At 44.5% G+C, this 15148-nt stretch overlaps 1 protein-coding gene across 1 annotated transcript in view; it reads right to left on the reverse strand.

The window, feature by feature from the left end:
* MAP3K15 (mitogen-activated protein kinase kinase kinase 15) overlaps positions 1 to 15148 on the reverse strand; it is a gene marked incomplete at both ends in the record, with an annotated part of 154035 nt that overhangs the window by 78828 nt on the left and 60059 nt on the right. The window contains 3 exon segments of the mRNA XM_082609190.1: positions 8768 to 8805; positions 8809 to 8874; positions 10878 to 11150. Of these exon segments, the coding sequence (XP_082465316.1) occupies positions 8768 to 8805; positions 8809 to 8874; positions 10878 to 11150 (377 nt within the window).

Here is a 15148-nt window from a genome sequence, read left to right on the forward strand (position 1 = left end):
CCCGTCATCAGAAAGGTGGCTGTCTGGCAAGCAATCCCAGCCATTCTGCTTCCAAATGGGAAACATATATCCTCCAGGAATCACTTCATCCTGCCACACCCGGTTCTCTTAGACACTGATTTTCCATTTCAAAACATGTTTTATTCTTTCATTACTTTGAGTGGATGGTAATCAGATTATTTCATTCTGCTTGACAACCATTACCTCTGCTTGGTCCGGGAAAAGACTTGGTGGTGAGCACTTTAAAAGGCCCTCTTAGTTTTAATTTAATGAACCATGTTTTAAAATAGCACTTAAAGTGTGCCAGGCATTCTTCCAGAAACTTCACCAGTGATAAGTCATTAATCCTTGTTCAGTCAAGGATCGATCAAGTATAATTTAAGTATAAATAAAAGCAGAACCCACTACTCTGGGGGAAGAGAGGTACAAAACTTTTTTTTTTTTCAGGCTTAAGGAAGATGCCCTTCCCAATGTTCCCCGCCTTGGGATGCTGAGTTTAAAGACTGCTGGGGAGAGAGAAGGCACATTTTCACAGAGACCATGAAGCCCCTCTGCCAAAAGGAATCCAAATCCCGACTACCACTATTTGCCGGTATCTAGTACAGCAGGACACAAGCATGTGCTATGTACCCAACAGAAACGTGTCCGTATGTGTGCAAAAATCATGCACAAGAATGCTCACAGCAGGACTGTTCTTAGTATCCCCAAACTGGAAACAACCTACAGGTCTATCAGCAGTAAAATGGATAAATCACTTGTGGCATAACCACACAACGAAATATTCCACAGCGAGGAGAAAGAGTGAACTAGTGACACATCCAACAGCATGGACGAATCTCACAAACACAATGCTGAGTGAAGGAAGCCAGACACAAAAGAGTACGTACTGTGTGGGTCCATTCATACGAAGCTGAAGGGCAGGAAAAACTCATCTATGGAGACAGAGGTTACAATATATGAATAATGGCTGCCTATGGAGGGGTGGGGACTACCTGCAAAGGGGCACAAAGGTACTTTCTGGGGGGGTGGAAATGTGTATTTTGATAGGGGTGTTGTTTACGTGTGTGTATCTATTAAAACTCAACAATTTGTATAAAGATCTACGCATTTCACTGCCTGTGCATTTTACATACTTTAATATAAAAGAGAGATGTAGCCTCGTATGCATTACAAGAATCCTGAAGCCATGGGTTTCCCTTTGCTGCTGTCGGGCAGGTGCTGTCAGTGGCAGGTCCACAGTCTATAGCTTAACCCAGCTGCTGAAGCAAAGAAAAGCCTCTGAGAAATCAGACCCAAAAGTCCTCTAACTCGGGTTACCATCGACCCTCACTATATTCATTCCCTGAGGAAGATGTTGGCCATGGAAGGTTGATAAGAAGATGTCAGAACTCTTTGGTTCTCAAGCCATGTTTGAATATCCTCCCAGAGTTTTTTGCCATGTGATTCAAACATGACCAATTCCTGGCCCCAGCAGAGGACAGGCCCAGTGGGAAGTGCATTTGGGCGTGGTTCTCACCATGTTCACCTAATGCCACCCCTCTTCCTGTATCTTACTGGGGAGGAAGAGTGACTGTAGGACTAAGACATTTAGGCAGCTCGGATTTTGTCAAATTGGATGTGTCAGACTCCTAGCTATCCTCCAAATCCACAGTAGCCGAGTTTGAATGGGCACATGGCCACCCAGCTGGCGACTACATTTCCCAGCTTCCCTTACAGCTAGATAGGGATCATGTGACTATGTTCTCACTGACAGAATGTCAGTGGAAGTGGCATGTGCAAATTCTACTTAAAGGAAACTGCTTGCCCTGGGCTTCCACTCTTTGCCCCTTTCATTAGGCTGGAACACAGAGTAGCAGTGACCTAGCTTCAACTAGAAGAGGACAACACTCCTGGGAATGAAAGAGCTACAAAATGGTCAGAAGCTAGGTCCCTGAACAACTCCTGGGGCAGTACTATGCCACTAGCCTGGCCCACTCACCTCTAGACTGCTATGTAAAAGAGAAATTTCAATCTGATTTAAATCACTGCATTTGGGGGCTCTTTACTACAGCATCTCAGCTGACACCCCTAGCAATAAGCTTTTGAGGCTCATGGTCTCCAGGCAGGAATTTCCAAGTCTCACATACCCTACCTAGCCCAGTTATTTGTACTCCGAAGTTCAGATTATACTACTACATAAAGACAGCACCCGCTTTCCCCATCATACAACATTAATCCTGTTGTTAAACCTGCCCCCACCCACCCAGCCTACAAGACACTCTCAGCTCCTTATTTGTGTACACAAGGTCCTTTCACGACACAGTCCCACCCTCCACACTCTGCTCACTGCAGACATTTACTTCACCTACATCTCATGTTCTGGATGTTCCCAGAAGGCAAAATGCACATGAAGAACTACCTGCTCACACTTCTGGCCAAGTGGAATGGCCTTTTCACCACTCCCATCCCACACTCTATCCCGCCCACGAGGCAATTTTTTACTAAATCATAAAAACCCAGCCCCAGGGCTTCCCTGGTGGCACAGTGGTTAAGAGTCTGCCTGCCTACGCAGGGGACATGGGTTCGATCCCTGGCCCGGGAAGATCCCACATGCCGTGGAGCAACTAAGCCTGTGCGCCACAACTACTGAGCATGTGCGCCTAGAGCCCACAAGCCACAACTACTGAAGCCCGTGCGCCCAGAGCCTGTGCTCTGCAACAGGAGAAGCCACTGCAATGAGAAGCCCACGCACCGCAATGAAGAGTGGCCCCCGTTCACTGCAACTAGAGAAAGCCCACGCACAGCAACGAAGACCCAGCACAGCCAAAAATAAAAAATAAATAAATAAATAAATAAATTTAAAAAAACCCCAACCCAGCCCCACCAAGGTGTCCGCTCCTCTGGTGAGATGGGGCTGGGAGATGCTCTCCTCAGCTCCTTGCCTGGGTGGGCAAGTCAGGCTCTAGGGCCAGCAGAAATCATTGTTTGAGGGTCCCAACGAGTTCCCTGGTCAGAGTGCTGCAGCTGAGCAGAGCAGATGCTTGGGACTACTGCTCGGGCGCTGCAGAAAGCCTTCTTGGAATCTGACATGTTATCACACTGGGACCGTTGTCCAGCTGCTCCTGACGTGGCCACATGAAGGCTCAGACTGTCCCAGTCTCTGAACTGAAGAGAACCAACACAATTAGCATATCTCTCACCACCATGAATGCAAGGTATTTCAATGAAGAGTATCAGGAGGACATCTACAAATCCCAGACCAGCATGTGCAAGCTCTGAGGAACGATGGAATAACCCAGTGTATCTGGGTGACCTTTGGAGACAGCTGAGACAGAGCGACAACAGGGCAGTGGCTGACACCCAACTCAGAGCCCATGTTCTCCAGCCGTGTGGCTGACAGGGTCTTGGTGCTTCAGCCGGCTGGCAGGCCTGAGCCGCTGAGGTGGGAGAGCCGAGTTCAGGACATTGGACCCCCAGAGACCTCCTGGCCCCGTGTAATATCAACTGGCAAGAGCTCTCTCAGAGATCTCCGTCTCAACCCTAAGACCCAGCTCCACTCAATGACCAGCAAGCTCCAGTGCTGGACACCCCATGCCAAACAACTAGCAAGACAGGAACACAACCCCACCCATTAGCAGAGAGGCTGCCTAAAATCATAATAAGTTCACAGACACCCCAAAACACACCACCGGATGTAGTCATGCCCACCAGAAAGACAAGATCCAACCTCATCCACCAGAACACAGGCACTAGTCCCCTCCACCAGGAAGCCTACAGAACCCACTGAACCAACCTTACCCACTGGGGGCAGACACCAAAAACAACGGGAACTACGAATCTGCAGCCTGCGAAAAGGAGACCCCAAACACAGTAAGTTACGCAGAACAAGAAGACAGAGAAATACACAGCAGATGAAGGAGCAAGGTAAAAACCCACCAGACCTAACAAATGAAAAGGAAATAGGGAGTCTATCTGAAAAAGAATTCACAGTAATGACAGTAAAGATGATCCAAAATCTTGGAAAGAGAATGGAAAAAATCCAAGAAACATTTAACAAGAACCTAGAAGAACTAAAGAGCAAACAAACAATGATGAACAACACAATAAATGAAATTAAAAATTCTCTAGAAGGGATCAATAGCAGAATAACTAAAGCAGAAGAACGGATAAGTGACCTGGAAGATAAAATAGTGGAAATACCTACTGCAGAGCAGAATAAAGAGAAAAGAATGAAAAGAATTGAGGACAGTCTCAGAGACCTCTGGGACAACATGAAACTCACCAACATTCAAATTATAGGGGTCCCAGGAGAAGAAAAGAAAAAGAAAGGGTCTGAGAAAATAAATATTTAAAGAGATTATACTTGAAAACTTCCTTAATATGGGAAAGGAACAGTCAATCAAGTCCAGGAAGCACAGAGAGTCCCATACAGGATAAATTCAAGGAGAAACACGCCAAGACACACATTAATCAACTATCAAAAATTAAATATAGGACTTCTCTGGTGGTGTAGTGGTTAAGAATCTGCCTGCCAATGCAGGGGACACGGGTTCAAGCACTGGTCCAGGAAGATCACACATGCCATGGAGCAACCAACCCCCGTGTGCCACAACTACTGAGCCTGTGCTCTAGACCCCGTGAGCCACAACTACTGAGCCAGTGTGCTGCAACTACTGAAGCCCGCGTGCTTAGAGCCCACGCTCCAGAACAAGAGAAGCCACAACAATCAGAAACCTGTGCACAGCAACGAAGTGTAGCCCCCGCTCACCGCAACTAGAGAAAGCCTGCATGCAGCAATGAAGACCCAAGGCAGCCAAAAATAAATTTTAAATAATAATAATAATAATAATAATAATTAACTAAAAAGAAAAAATATTAAAAGCAGCAAGGGAGGGGCTTCCCTGGTGGCACAGTGGTTGAGAGTCCGCCTGCTGATGCAGGGGACACGGGTTCATGCCCCAGTCCGGGAAGATCCCACATGCTGTGGAGTGGCTGGGCCCGTGAGCCATGGCTGCTGAGCCTGCGTGTCCGGAGCCTGTGCTCCGCAACGGGAGAGGCCACAACAGTGAGAGGCCCGCATACTGCAAGAAAAAAAAGCAGCAAGGGAAAAGCAACAAATAACATACAAGGGAATCCCCATAATGTTAACAGCTGATCTTTCAGCAGAAACTCTGAAAGCCAGAAGGGAGTGGCAGAACATTCTTAAAGTGATGAAAGGGAAAAACCTACAACCAAGATTCCAACAGCACATTAAAAGGATCATACACCATGATCAAGTGGGGTTTATCCCAGGAATGCAAGGATTCTTCAATATATGCAAATCCATCAATGTGATAAACGATGTTAACAAACGGGAGGAGAAAAACCATATGATCACCTCAATAGATGCAGAAAAACCTTTTGACAAAATTCAACACCCACATATGATAAGGCACTCCAGAAAGTAGGCATAGAGGGAAATTACTTCAACATAATAAAGGCCATATATGACAAACCCACAGCCAACATCGTTCTCAATGGTGAAAAACTGAAACCATTTCCACTGAGATCAGGAACAAGACAAGGTTGCCCACTCTCACCACTCTTATTCAACATAGTTTTGGAAGTTTTGGCCACAGCAATCAGAGAAGAAAAAGAAATAAAAGGAATCCAAATCGGAAAAGAAGAAGTAAAACTGTCACTCTTTGCAGATGACATGATATGATACATAGAGAATCCTAAAGATGCTACCAGAAAACTACCAGAGCTAATCAATGAATTTAGTAGACTAGCAGGAAAAAAATTAATGCACAGAAATTTCTTGCATTCTATACACTAATGATGAAAAATCTGAAACAGAAATTAAGGAAACACTCCATTTACCATTGCAAAAAATAAAATACCTAGGAATAAACCTACGTAAGGAGACAAAAGACCTATAGGGAGAAAATTATGAGACAATGATGAAAGAAATTAAAGATGATATAAACAGATGGAGAGATATACCATGTTCTTGGATTGGAATTACCAACATTGTGAAAATGACTTTACTACCCAAAGCAATCTACAGATTCAATGCAATCCCTATCAAACTACCAATGGCATTTTTCACAGAACTAGAACAAAAAATTTCACAATTTGTATGGAAACACATAAGACCCCGAATAGTCAAAGCAATGTTGAGAAGGAAAACTGGAGCTGGAGGAATATACTATACTATATACTATACTACAAAGCTACAGTAATCAAGACAGTATGATACTGGCACAAAAACAGAAATATAGATCAATGGAAGAGGACAGAAAGCCCAGAGATAAACCCACGCACATACATGGTCACCTTATCTTTGACAAAGGAGGCAAGAATATACAATGGAGAAAAGACAGCGTCTTCAATAAGTGGTGTTGGGAAAACTGGACAGTTACATGTAAAAGAATGAAATTAGAACACTTACTAACACCATCCACAAAAATAAACTCAAAACGGATTAAAGGGGGCTTCCCTGGTGGTGCAGTGGTTGAGAGTCCGCCTGCCCATGCAGGGGATGCGGGTTCATGCCCCAGTCCGGGAAGAGCCCACATGCCGCGGAACGAGTGGGCCGGTGAGCCATGGCCGCTGGGCCTGTGCGTCCGGAGCCTGTGCTCCGCAACGGGAGAGGCCACAACAGTGAGAGGCCCGCGTACCACAAAAAAAAAACAAAAACCAAAAAACGGATTAAACACCTAAATGTAAGACTGGACACTATAAAACTCTTAGAGGAAAACATAGGCAGAACACTCTATGACATAAATCACAGCAAGATCCTTTTTGACCCACCTCCTAGAGAAAGGGAAATAAAAACAAAAATAAACAAATGGAACCTAATGAAACTTCAAACCTTTTGCACAGCATAGGACACCAGAAACAAGACAAAAAGACAGCCCTCAGAATGGGAGAGAATTGTTGCAAATGAAGCAACAGACAAAGGATTAATCTCCGAAACATACAAGCAGCTCATGCAGCTCAATATCAAAAAAACAAACCACCCAATCCCAAAATGGACAGAAGACCTAAACAGACATTTCTCCAGAGAAGATATACAGATTGCCAACAAACACATGAAAGGATGTTCAACATCACTGATCATTAGAGAAATGCAAATCAAAACTACAATAAGGTATCACCTCACACGGGTCAGAATGGCCATTATCAAAAAGTCTACAAACAATAAATGCTGGAGAGGGTGTGGAGAAAAGGGAGCCCTCTTGCACTGTTGGTGGGATGTAAACTGATATAGCCACTATGGAGAACAGTATGGAGGTTCCTTAAAAAACTAAAAATACAGGGCCTCCCTGGTGGCGCAGTGGTTGAGAGTCCGCCTGCCGATGCAGGGGATACGGGTTCGTGCCCCGGTCTGGGAGGATCCCATATGCCGCGGAGCGGCTGGGCCCGTGAGCCATGGCCGCTGGGCCTGCGCATCCGGAGCCTGTGCTCCGCAACGGGAGAGGCCACAACAGTGAGAGGCCCGCATACCGCAAAAAAAAAAAAAAAAAAAAAAAAAACTAAAAATACAGGGCCTCCCTGGTGGCGCAGTGGTTGAGAGTCCGCCTGCCGATGCAGGGGATACGGGTTCGTGCCCCGGTCTGGGAGGATCCCATATGCCGCGGAGCGGCTGGGCCCATGAGCCATGGCCGCTGGGCCTGCGCGTCCGGAGCCTGTGCTCCGCAACGGGAGAGGCCACAACAGTGAGAGGCCCGCATACAGCAAAAAAAAAAAAAAAAAAAAAAAAAAAAAAAAAAAAAAAAAAAAAACTAAAAATACAACTACCATACGACCCAGCAATCCCACTACTGGGCATACACCCTGAGAAAACCATAATTCAAAAAGAGACATGTACCAAAATGTTCACTGCAGCTCTATTTACAATAGCCAGGACATGGAAGCAACCTAAGTGTCCATCGACAGATGAATGGATAAAGAAGATGTGGCACATATATACAATGGAATATTACTCAGCCATAAAAGGAAACGAAATTGACTTATTTGTAGTGAGGTGGATGGACCTAGAGTCTGTCATACAGAGTGAAGTAAGTCACAAAGAGAAAAACAAATACCGTATGCTAACACATATATATGGAATCTAAAAAAAAAAAAGGTTCTGAAGAACCTAGGGGCAGGACATGAATAAAGACGCAGATGTGGAGACTGGACCTGAGGACACGGGGAGGGGAAGGGTAAGCTGGGACGAAGTGAGAGAGTGGCATGGACATATATACACTACCAAATGTAAAATAGATAGCTAGTGGGAAGCAGCCGCATAGCACAGGGAGATCAGCTCGGTGCTTTGTGACCACCTAGAGGGGTGGGATAGGGAGGGTGGGAGGGAGACGCAAGAGGGAGGGGATATGGGGATATGTGTGTAACTATGGCTGATTCACTTTGTTATACAGCAGAAGCTAACACACCACTGTAGAGCAATTATACTCCAATAAAGATGTTGGGGAAAAAAAAAAAACGCAGCCCCAAAGACCTGGAGAAGCTTCTTTAAAACCCCAAAGCAAAGTGCCTTCCTCCCTCTACTATGCTTTGATATTCATTAAGATATTTATAATTCTGAGCTGTAAGTATTTAGTTACATGTGTGATCTCGGAGCTAGAATATATGTTCCAAAGACAAAGTCCCTGGAGGTTAAGATCATGCCATGTCCGTTTTCTTAACTTTAGCATTCAGCTCATGATCTGGCTCATCCTCAATGAGGGCTGAATGAAAGAAGGAAACAATTTAACAGCTGGCATGTTTCAAAACTCTATACGCACATTATCACTCTTACGTATTCAGTGCAAACACATAGTGGAATTTAATGTTATGCTAATCAGCCAAATCACACGTCGGCAGCATTTCCAGTGTTTCTACCAGCTTCACCATTGCATCATAGTCCTGTTGGCAAGAGGTCCCAAGGTGAGAAAGACAGGAAACACAGCTCTTTGCAGGTTTTTTTGAACAGTTACGAACCTGAGACCGACTCAGCATTTAAATAGAAGCCTTTCCCTACAGGCAGCATTTAGTGACGTTAAAGCCCTTAAAAGAATAGCAATGAGATTAAAAACAAGGTGGATGAGAGAGAAGACAGAGAAAGAATCCCTGCTATCAGAGGTCACAAAAGGACCAGGGAAAGGAAGTTAGATTCAAAGACGATAAAAGAAAACAAACGAGCCCAGCAGCCAGGAGAAGCTACCACGTTTTGAGGGTCGGAGAGTTAACGCCAGCAGGGCTGTGGGTTAAAATGAACGGGACATAAACATGTAGGAAATCTTAGAGTTATTTGCCACGTAAAGGGGGGGAAACATGCCAATCCTTCCTTTTTTGTCAGAAACAATCACATTCATCCAAACCAGAATTTCTCAACCTTGGTACTCCTGACATTTGGGGGCTGGATCATTCTTTACGGTGGGGGCTGTGCTGTGTATCGCGGGATGTTAAGCGGCATCCGTGGCCTTGACCCACTAGATGCCAGGAGCACTTCCCCCTCCCTCCTCGAGCTGTGACAACCAAGTATGTCTCCAGATACTGCCACATGTCCCCCGCTTGAGAAGCACAGCTCTAAACTGCATAATTACCCAGGGAGAAATTGCTACCGTGTTTGTCTGAGCTGTGTCCCCTCCGAGCAGGACCATCTGCTACCCTTTCAGCCGGGCTTACAATCCTTTTGGGCCAACTCGCTGACAGCCAGCCACAGTTAGCAGATGAGGACTTCCCACTGAAATCTCAGGTCTGTTTTGTGGCTTTACACCTCAGTGCTGCTACCCGGGGATAGGGAAGGCAGAGTACTGCAAGAAGCTTCCGGCTCACCCTTGAGCCCGAGAGTCCCACCAATGGAAGGTTATAAAGAGGAGAGATGCGTGAAAGCAAGGGCAGAAAGAAGCCAGCAGCTCAACAGAAGAAAAACTTCAAAAAAGGTCACTCCCATTCTCTTGTTCCATGGGGGTTAATTTCATCATCGTAATTCCTAATAGCACCTGCTATTAAAATCAATTAGATGCATCTGTTTATCACCAGGGCGCATGAGTTCCTTAAGTGGTTGACTCTGTTCTTGGTTCAGGTCATAAACACTCTCTCGTTCAGATTTAAAGACCCGTGGCCAACAACCTCCAATATGGCTTTGTAGAATTCTGCAGGTTATGTACATTGCCCTGGGTTCCTCCAAAGGAAAGTAAGACAAGACATCCTTAGAAATGGCTCCACAGCATTAAACTTGGAGGGAGGAAACGACTGATTTCCTCCACGGTACCATATTCTACAAACCCTGTCTCAAGAACTCTCCAGAAGCCTCTGTCACTTGTCTTAGAATAAACCCCTGCATTCCCTGGGTCCTGGACTTGCCTCTGCTACTCCTGCTCTCCCTTTCACTAATAGGTAGTGGTAAACAAAGAAGGAAGTGACAAGGGCCTAAAGGAAGTAGCAGAGGAGTTAACAGCAAAGAGGACAGAGCCGGTTGCCTCAGTTTGAATCGTGACTTTGCCAACTGCTGTGTGACCTTAGGCAAGTTACTTAACTTCTCTGTACCTCATGTTCCTCATTCGTAAAATGGAGATAATCCAAGTGTACACCCCATAGGCTTATGAAGAGAATTAAGTGAATTAGGACTTGCAAAGGGCTTGGAACAACGCCTAACACTAAGTGCATATAAACTGTTTAGTTCTAATTCCTTTTATTAAGCAGTACTGTTTCTGAGATTTTGCTGGAGTGGCCTTCTGATATGACAAAACCTTCTTCATACTTCCACCACAACAGATATGCGAGGTGACCTATGACCTAGCCACATCCCTATTTTGTCTGTAAAACAGTTACCTAACCGTACACCTAGTGTAAGAGTGCTTCATGTGAGAAACTCCTCATGTCAAGGAAGAAGTGTGATAGCCTCAGACAAGCATATTTCGTACCTGGATATCACGACAGGACAGCAGTAAATTAATGATGATGTCTGAGGTCGGAATGTCGGTGCTGTCCGTGCGGAGCTTCATGCGAGCCAGCTCCTTCGCCAGTGCATCACCCTGGTATTTCCCTCTGGCTCTCCGGATGTCATTTAACAAGGTTTCTTTGTAATAAGCACTGGAGAGGAAAACAAGAAAACCTCCAGTCGCATCCATGTGCATCCAGGACTGTGTTGCCCTTAGCAGCTCAAACAAACTTGGTTCTTGTTGACAGGACTTAGGCTAACACATGGGGGCCTCGCCCAGACCTCAGACTCCCTGCATCAGCAAACAGGAGACACGTCCTATTTGTGAGTGACATTCTGCAAAAACTCACCACTAAACAGTAACAAAGAAATATCAGTTCATTATGACCTTGAAAATATTTTCAAACTTGACCCCATATGTATCTGGATGACCCACAAGACTTGCTACCCACCCCAGCCCATCCCCCTCTCTCTGGTATTTTCAAACACAAAGACAAGAAAGTACCTTATTTAAATAGTAATTTCCCCCATGATTAAGAGATTTTCACAAAGCTAAACAAAACTCCAAAGCCATGAAACAGAGTAAAATGAGAACTTCTTTAAAATGTATCTATCAGGTGTCCCAAGCTAGTAATCACAAAGCTTTCTGCAGCTGGTCGAGAGCCAGAACCTGAATGTGTCCACGAGCAATCCAAGAAGCTGTGCCTGGATGCTTACGGGCAACCTCGGCCTTTTACCCCATACTCCCCTTGTCATTTTTGACAGCCAGAGTGCTTTTCTTTTCTTTCTTTTTTTTTTTTTTTTTTTTTTTTGCGGTGTGTGAGCCTCTCACTGTTGTGGCCTCTCCCGCTGCGGAGCACAGGCTCCGGATGCGCAGGCTCAGCAGCCATGGCTCACGGGCCCAGCCACTCCGGGGCATGTGGGATCCTCCCGGAGCGGGGCACGAACCCGTGTCCCCTGCATCGGCAGTCGGACTCTCAACCACTGCGCCACCAGGGAAGCCCATATCTTCACTAAGTTTTAAAGAACTTACATGATGACAGAAATAATTCATCTGACTTCTTCCCTTTAATTTTTTAAACTAAGGGAGTTATCTAGGAATTTTGGCATAATGCAGACATAACCTTGGGAAGTACACTTTCACCAAGAATGAGAAGTCAAAGAAGCAACACAGTTTCATCTAAATTAAAAAGAAATTCATTCATCACAGAGACAACTGTCAGAATGCTACAATCTCAGATCAAACAGAAGTCTTGGGAAAACTTTCCACATTGGGGAACTAGCTTAGAACAAATATGTGACAGACATTTTAAAGTTTTCCTTTTGAATAAGATTTGCTTACACAAGGACAGGTGGCATTCTTAATTCTATCTAAATTCAAAGTACAAATAATTGTCCTGCAATTCTCTCCCTCTTTTGTATCTTCTAGGGCACCTGTAGCCCTGTCACGACATGTCTTTAGGCCCTAAAATAATTCGTTAAGCAAAAATGACTAGTGATGCCCCACTCAACCATATGTGAGACTGTCAGCAAACTTTTTCTGTCAAAGGCCAGATGGTAAATATTTCTGGTTCTGTGGGCCATATAATTTCTACTGCAACTACTCGACTCTGCTGTTACAACATGAAAGCAGCTGCAGACAACATGTAAACACACAAGCATGGCTGTGTCCCAATAAAACTTTATTTATGGGCACAAATTTGAATTTCATATTTTCACATGTCCTGAAGTATTCTTCATCTTCTGATTTTTTTCCAAGCATTTAAAACTGTAAAACCCAATGGGAGCTCACAGGTCATACCAAAACAGGTGGTGGGCCAACCCTTGTCTAACACTAAGCTTCCTGATGTTTCATGATTCCTGATAATAGGTTTGATGAGAGTACTTACCCTGCTGCAAAACAGCAGCTGGATACTGTCCCTGTGGACACTAGATATTGGGGTTAAACACCTCAAACTACAAATGTCAGTCTGTTACAAAGAGAAGTAGCAAAATTTTTGGTTTGCTGGTGATAACTGGGGAATAGGAGGAACAAAGACCCTTCCCCCTCTAGTAATATCTTCAAATTCTCAAAGACAGGTTCAAATTGCCCAGCAAAGTAAGGTTTTGGTAGGTTAGAGATGAATTTCTCCATCATCTATAACAAGAAAGCCATGTTGCTAAAGTTAATTAAATTAAATGCCATTTATACACTCAGAAGTTAAACTGCTTGTTTTTCTACTTGAAATTGGTCGAGTTTATGGTAAAAAATTTCCCAGTTCAGACTAAGAGGGAGAAAAGAGCTGTGTGAATCAGTGAAGTCCAGAAGGTTAAAAAAAAAATCCTTGAAGAAACAGAATTTGCTATTTTCAAAAAGTTAGAGCTAGGCTGGAGGTGTGTGGAGCTCCTCAGATCCCCTCCCCAGAAAAACATAACTCGTAACAAATATTTTTAAAAAACCATTTAAAGTCTCTATAAGTTGTCTTAAGAACATACAGCAAATGGAGAAACCTTTACTCGAGAAAATTGATTAAATCTTGATAAAAAGACTGAGACTCTAGTATTTGAGCTATAACCTGCTCTTCCCCTACCCTCGAGCCCAGAGTGACAATTCTACTCTGGACGGGCATAGCCATGAAGATGGGACCCCCTCCCACCCTCAGCTTCAAGTCTAGGGTGGCAGTTTCTCCCTGAGCAGGCTAGGCCACCAGCATCCTCATTCCCCACAGCCCTGTCCTGTAGAAGCTCTATTCCAGGCAAGCATGGTCAAGAGGACCAGGGCTCCATTTCTCCACCGCGTTCCCACTTGTATGGCAGAAGCTCTATCTTAGATGAAATAGGCCAAGAATACTGGGCCCTGATCATCTATGTCCCAGCTCACACAGGGCAAAAGTTCCATGCCAAGAGAGGCAAGCTGAGAAGATCAGGGACTGCTACCCTTGACCAGCACCCCGCTCATAGCAGAGTATCACTCTGAGAGAGGCAGGCTGCTACCCCCGACTCCCCAGCTCTGGAGCAGTGGTGCAGAGGCTCTGCCTAGGGTAGAGGCATGCTGTAAGAACAGAGCTTTGCAGCTCTCCCTAAGGGGACTGACTTTATGTGAAACATAGCATGGAGAAGTTCAAACCTACAGGCACTGTCAAAGACAATGGAGATTTTTATGGCAAGAAATTAAGAGGAGGCTGGTAGCTCCATGATAGCAATGGGTGAAAGGTAGATAAGCTAGAAGTTTAACAAAGAGAAACAGGGGAAGAGAGAGTTATGAAAGGCTTCCTGTGGTCAGAGTGAACCTTAAAGACCAGCTTTAAAAACTACCCCTGCAAAGAAGCCCAATGTTAATGATATTAGACTGTGCAACATTTATGTCTCCGGTGATTGGCAAAAACAATAAAGCAATCAGCTAACAATTAGGGGAGACTAACAACTGGATGTAATATCAACAGAGGAAGATCAGTCAGAAACTTAACAGGGAAACTGGGGAAAGATACAGTCAAAGAGAGCCCAGCTATAACCACTGTCATCCCCAGGTGGGGATGGGAGGGTTAGGGTAGCTGTGTGCATGTTCAAGGCTGCACCTTCTGAGGAGTGACATCAGAGGCTGCACACTGGAGGAAATAGGCTTCACTGAACTAGTCCAGCGAAGTCACTAAACAAATAAACCAGCAAACAGGAACAAGTTTCAGAGGCAGGAGGGAGAAAAGTCAGTATCCAGAGTTGCTACATTATCTAAAATGTCTAGTTTTCAGCAACAAAAAATACAAAACATGCAAAGAAACAGGACAGTGTGATCTGTATACAGGAGAAACAGCAGGCACCAAGTAACTGCCTTTGAAAGGACCCAGATATTGGACTTTGGAGACAAAGACTTGAAAACTGCTATTATACATATGTTCAAAGAACTAAGGGAAACCATACTTAACAAATTAAAGGTATAACTACAATGCATCATCAAATACAGAATATCAATGAAAAGTCAGGAATTACCAAAGAAGAAGCAAATGGAAATTCTGGACTTAAAAAGCATAATAACCAAAATTAAAAATTCACTGAAGGGGCCCCCAACAGGAAATTTAAGTGGAAGAAAGAATCAGTAAACTTGTAGACAGATCAATAGGGATTATGCAAACTGAAGAACAGAGAGAAAAAAGAATGAAGAAAAATGAACAGAGCCTCAAAGAAATGTGGGACACCATCAAGTGCACCAACAAACACAACTCATAATGGGAGTCCTGAAAGGAGAGGAAAGCAGCAGAAAAATACTGAAAGAAATCATTG

Source organism: Mesoplodon mirus (assembly GCF_964341445.2).
Source record: "Mesoplodon mirus genome assembly, chromosome: X".
Lineage (NCBI taxonomy): Eukaryota > Metazoa > Chordata > Mammalia > Artiodactyla > Ziphiidae > Mesoplodon > Mesoplodon mirus.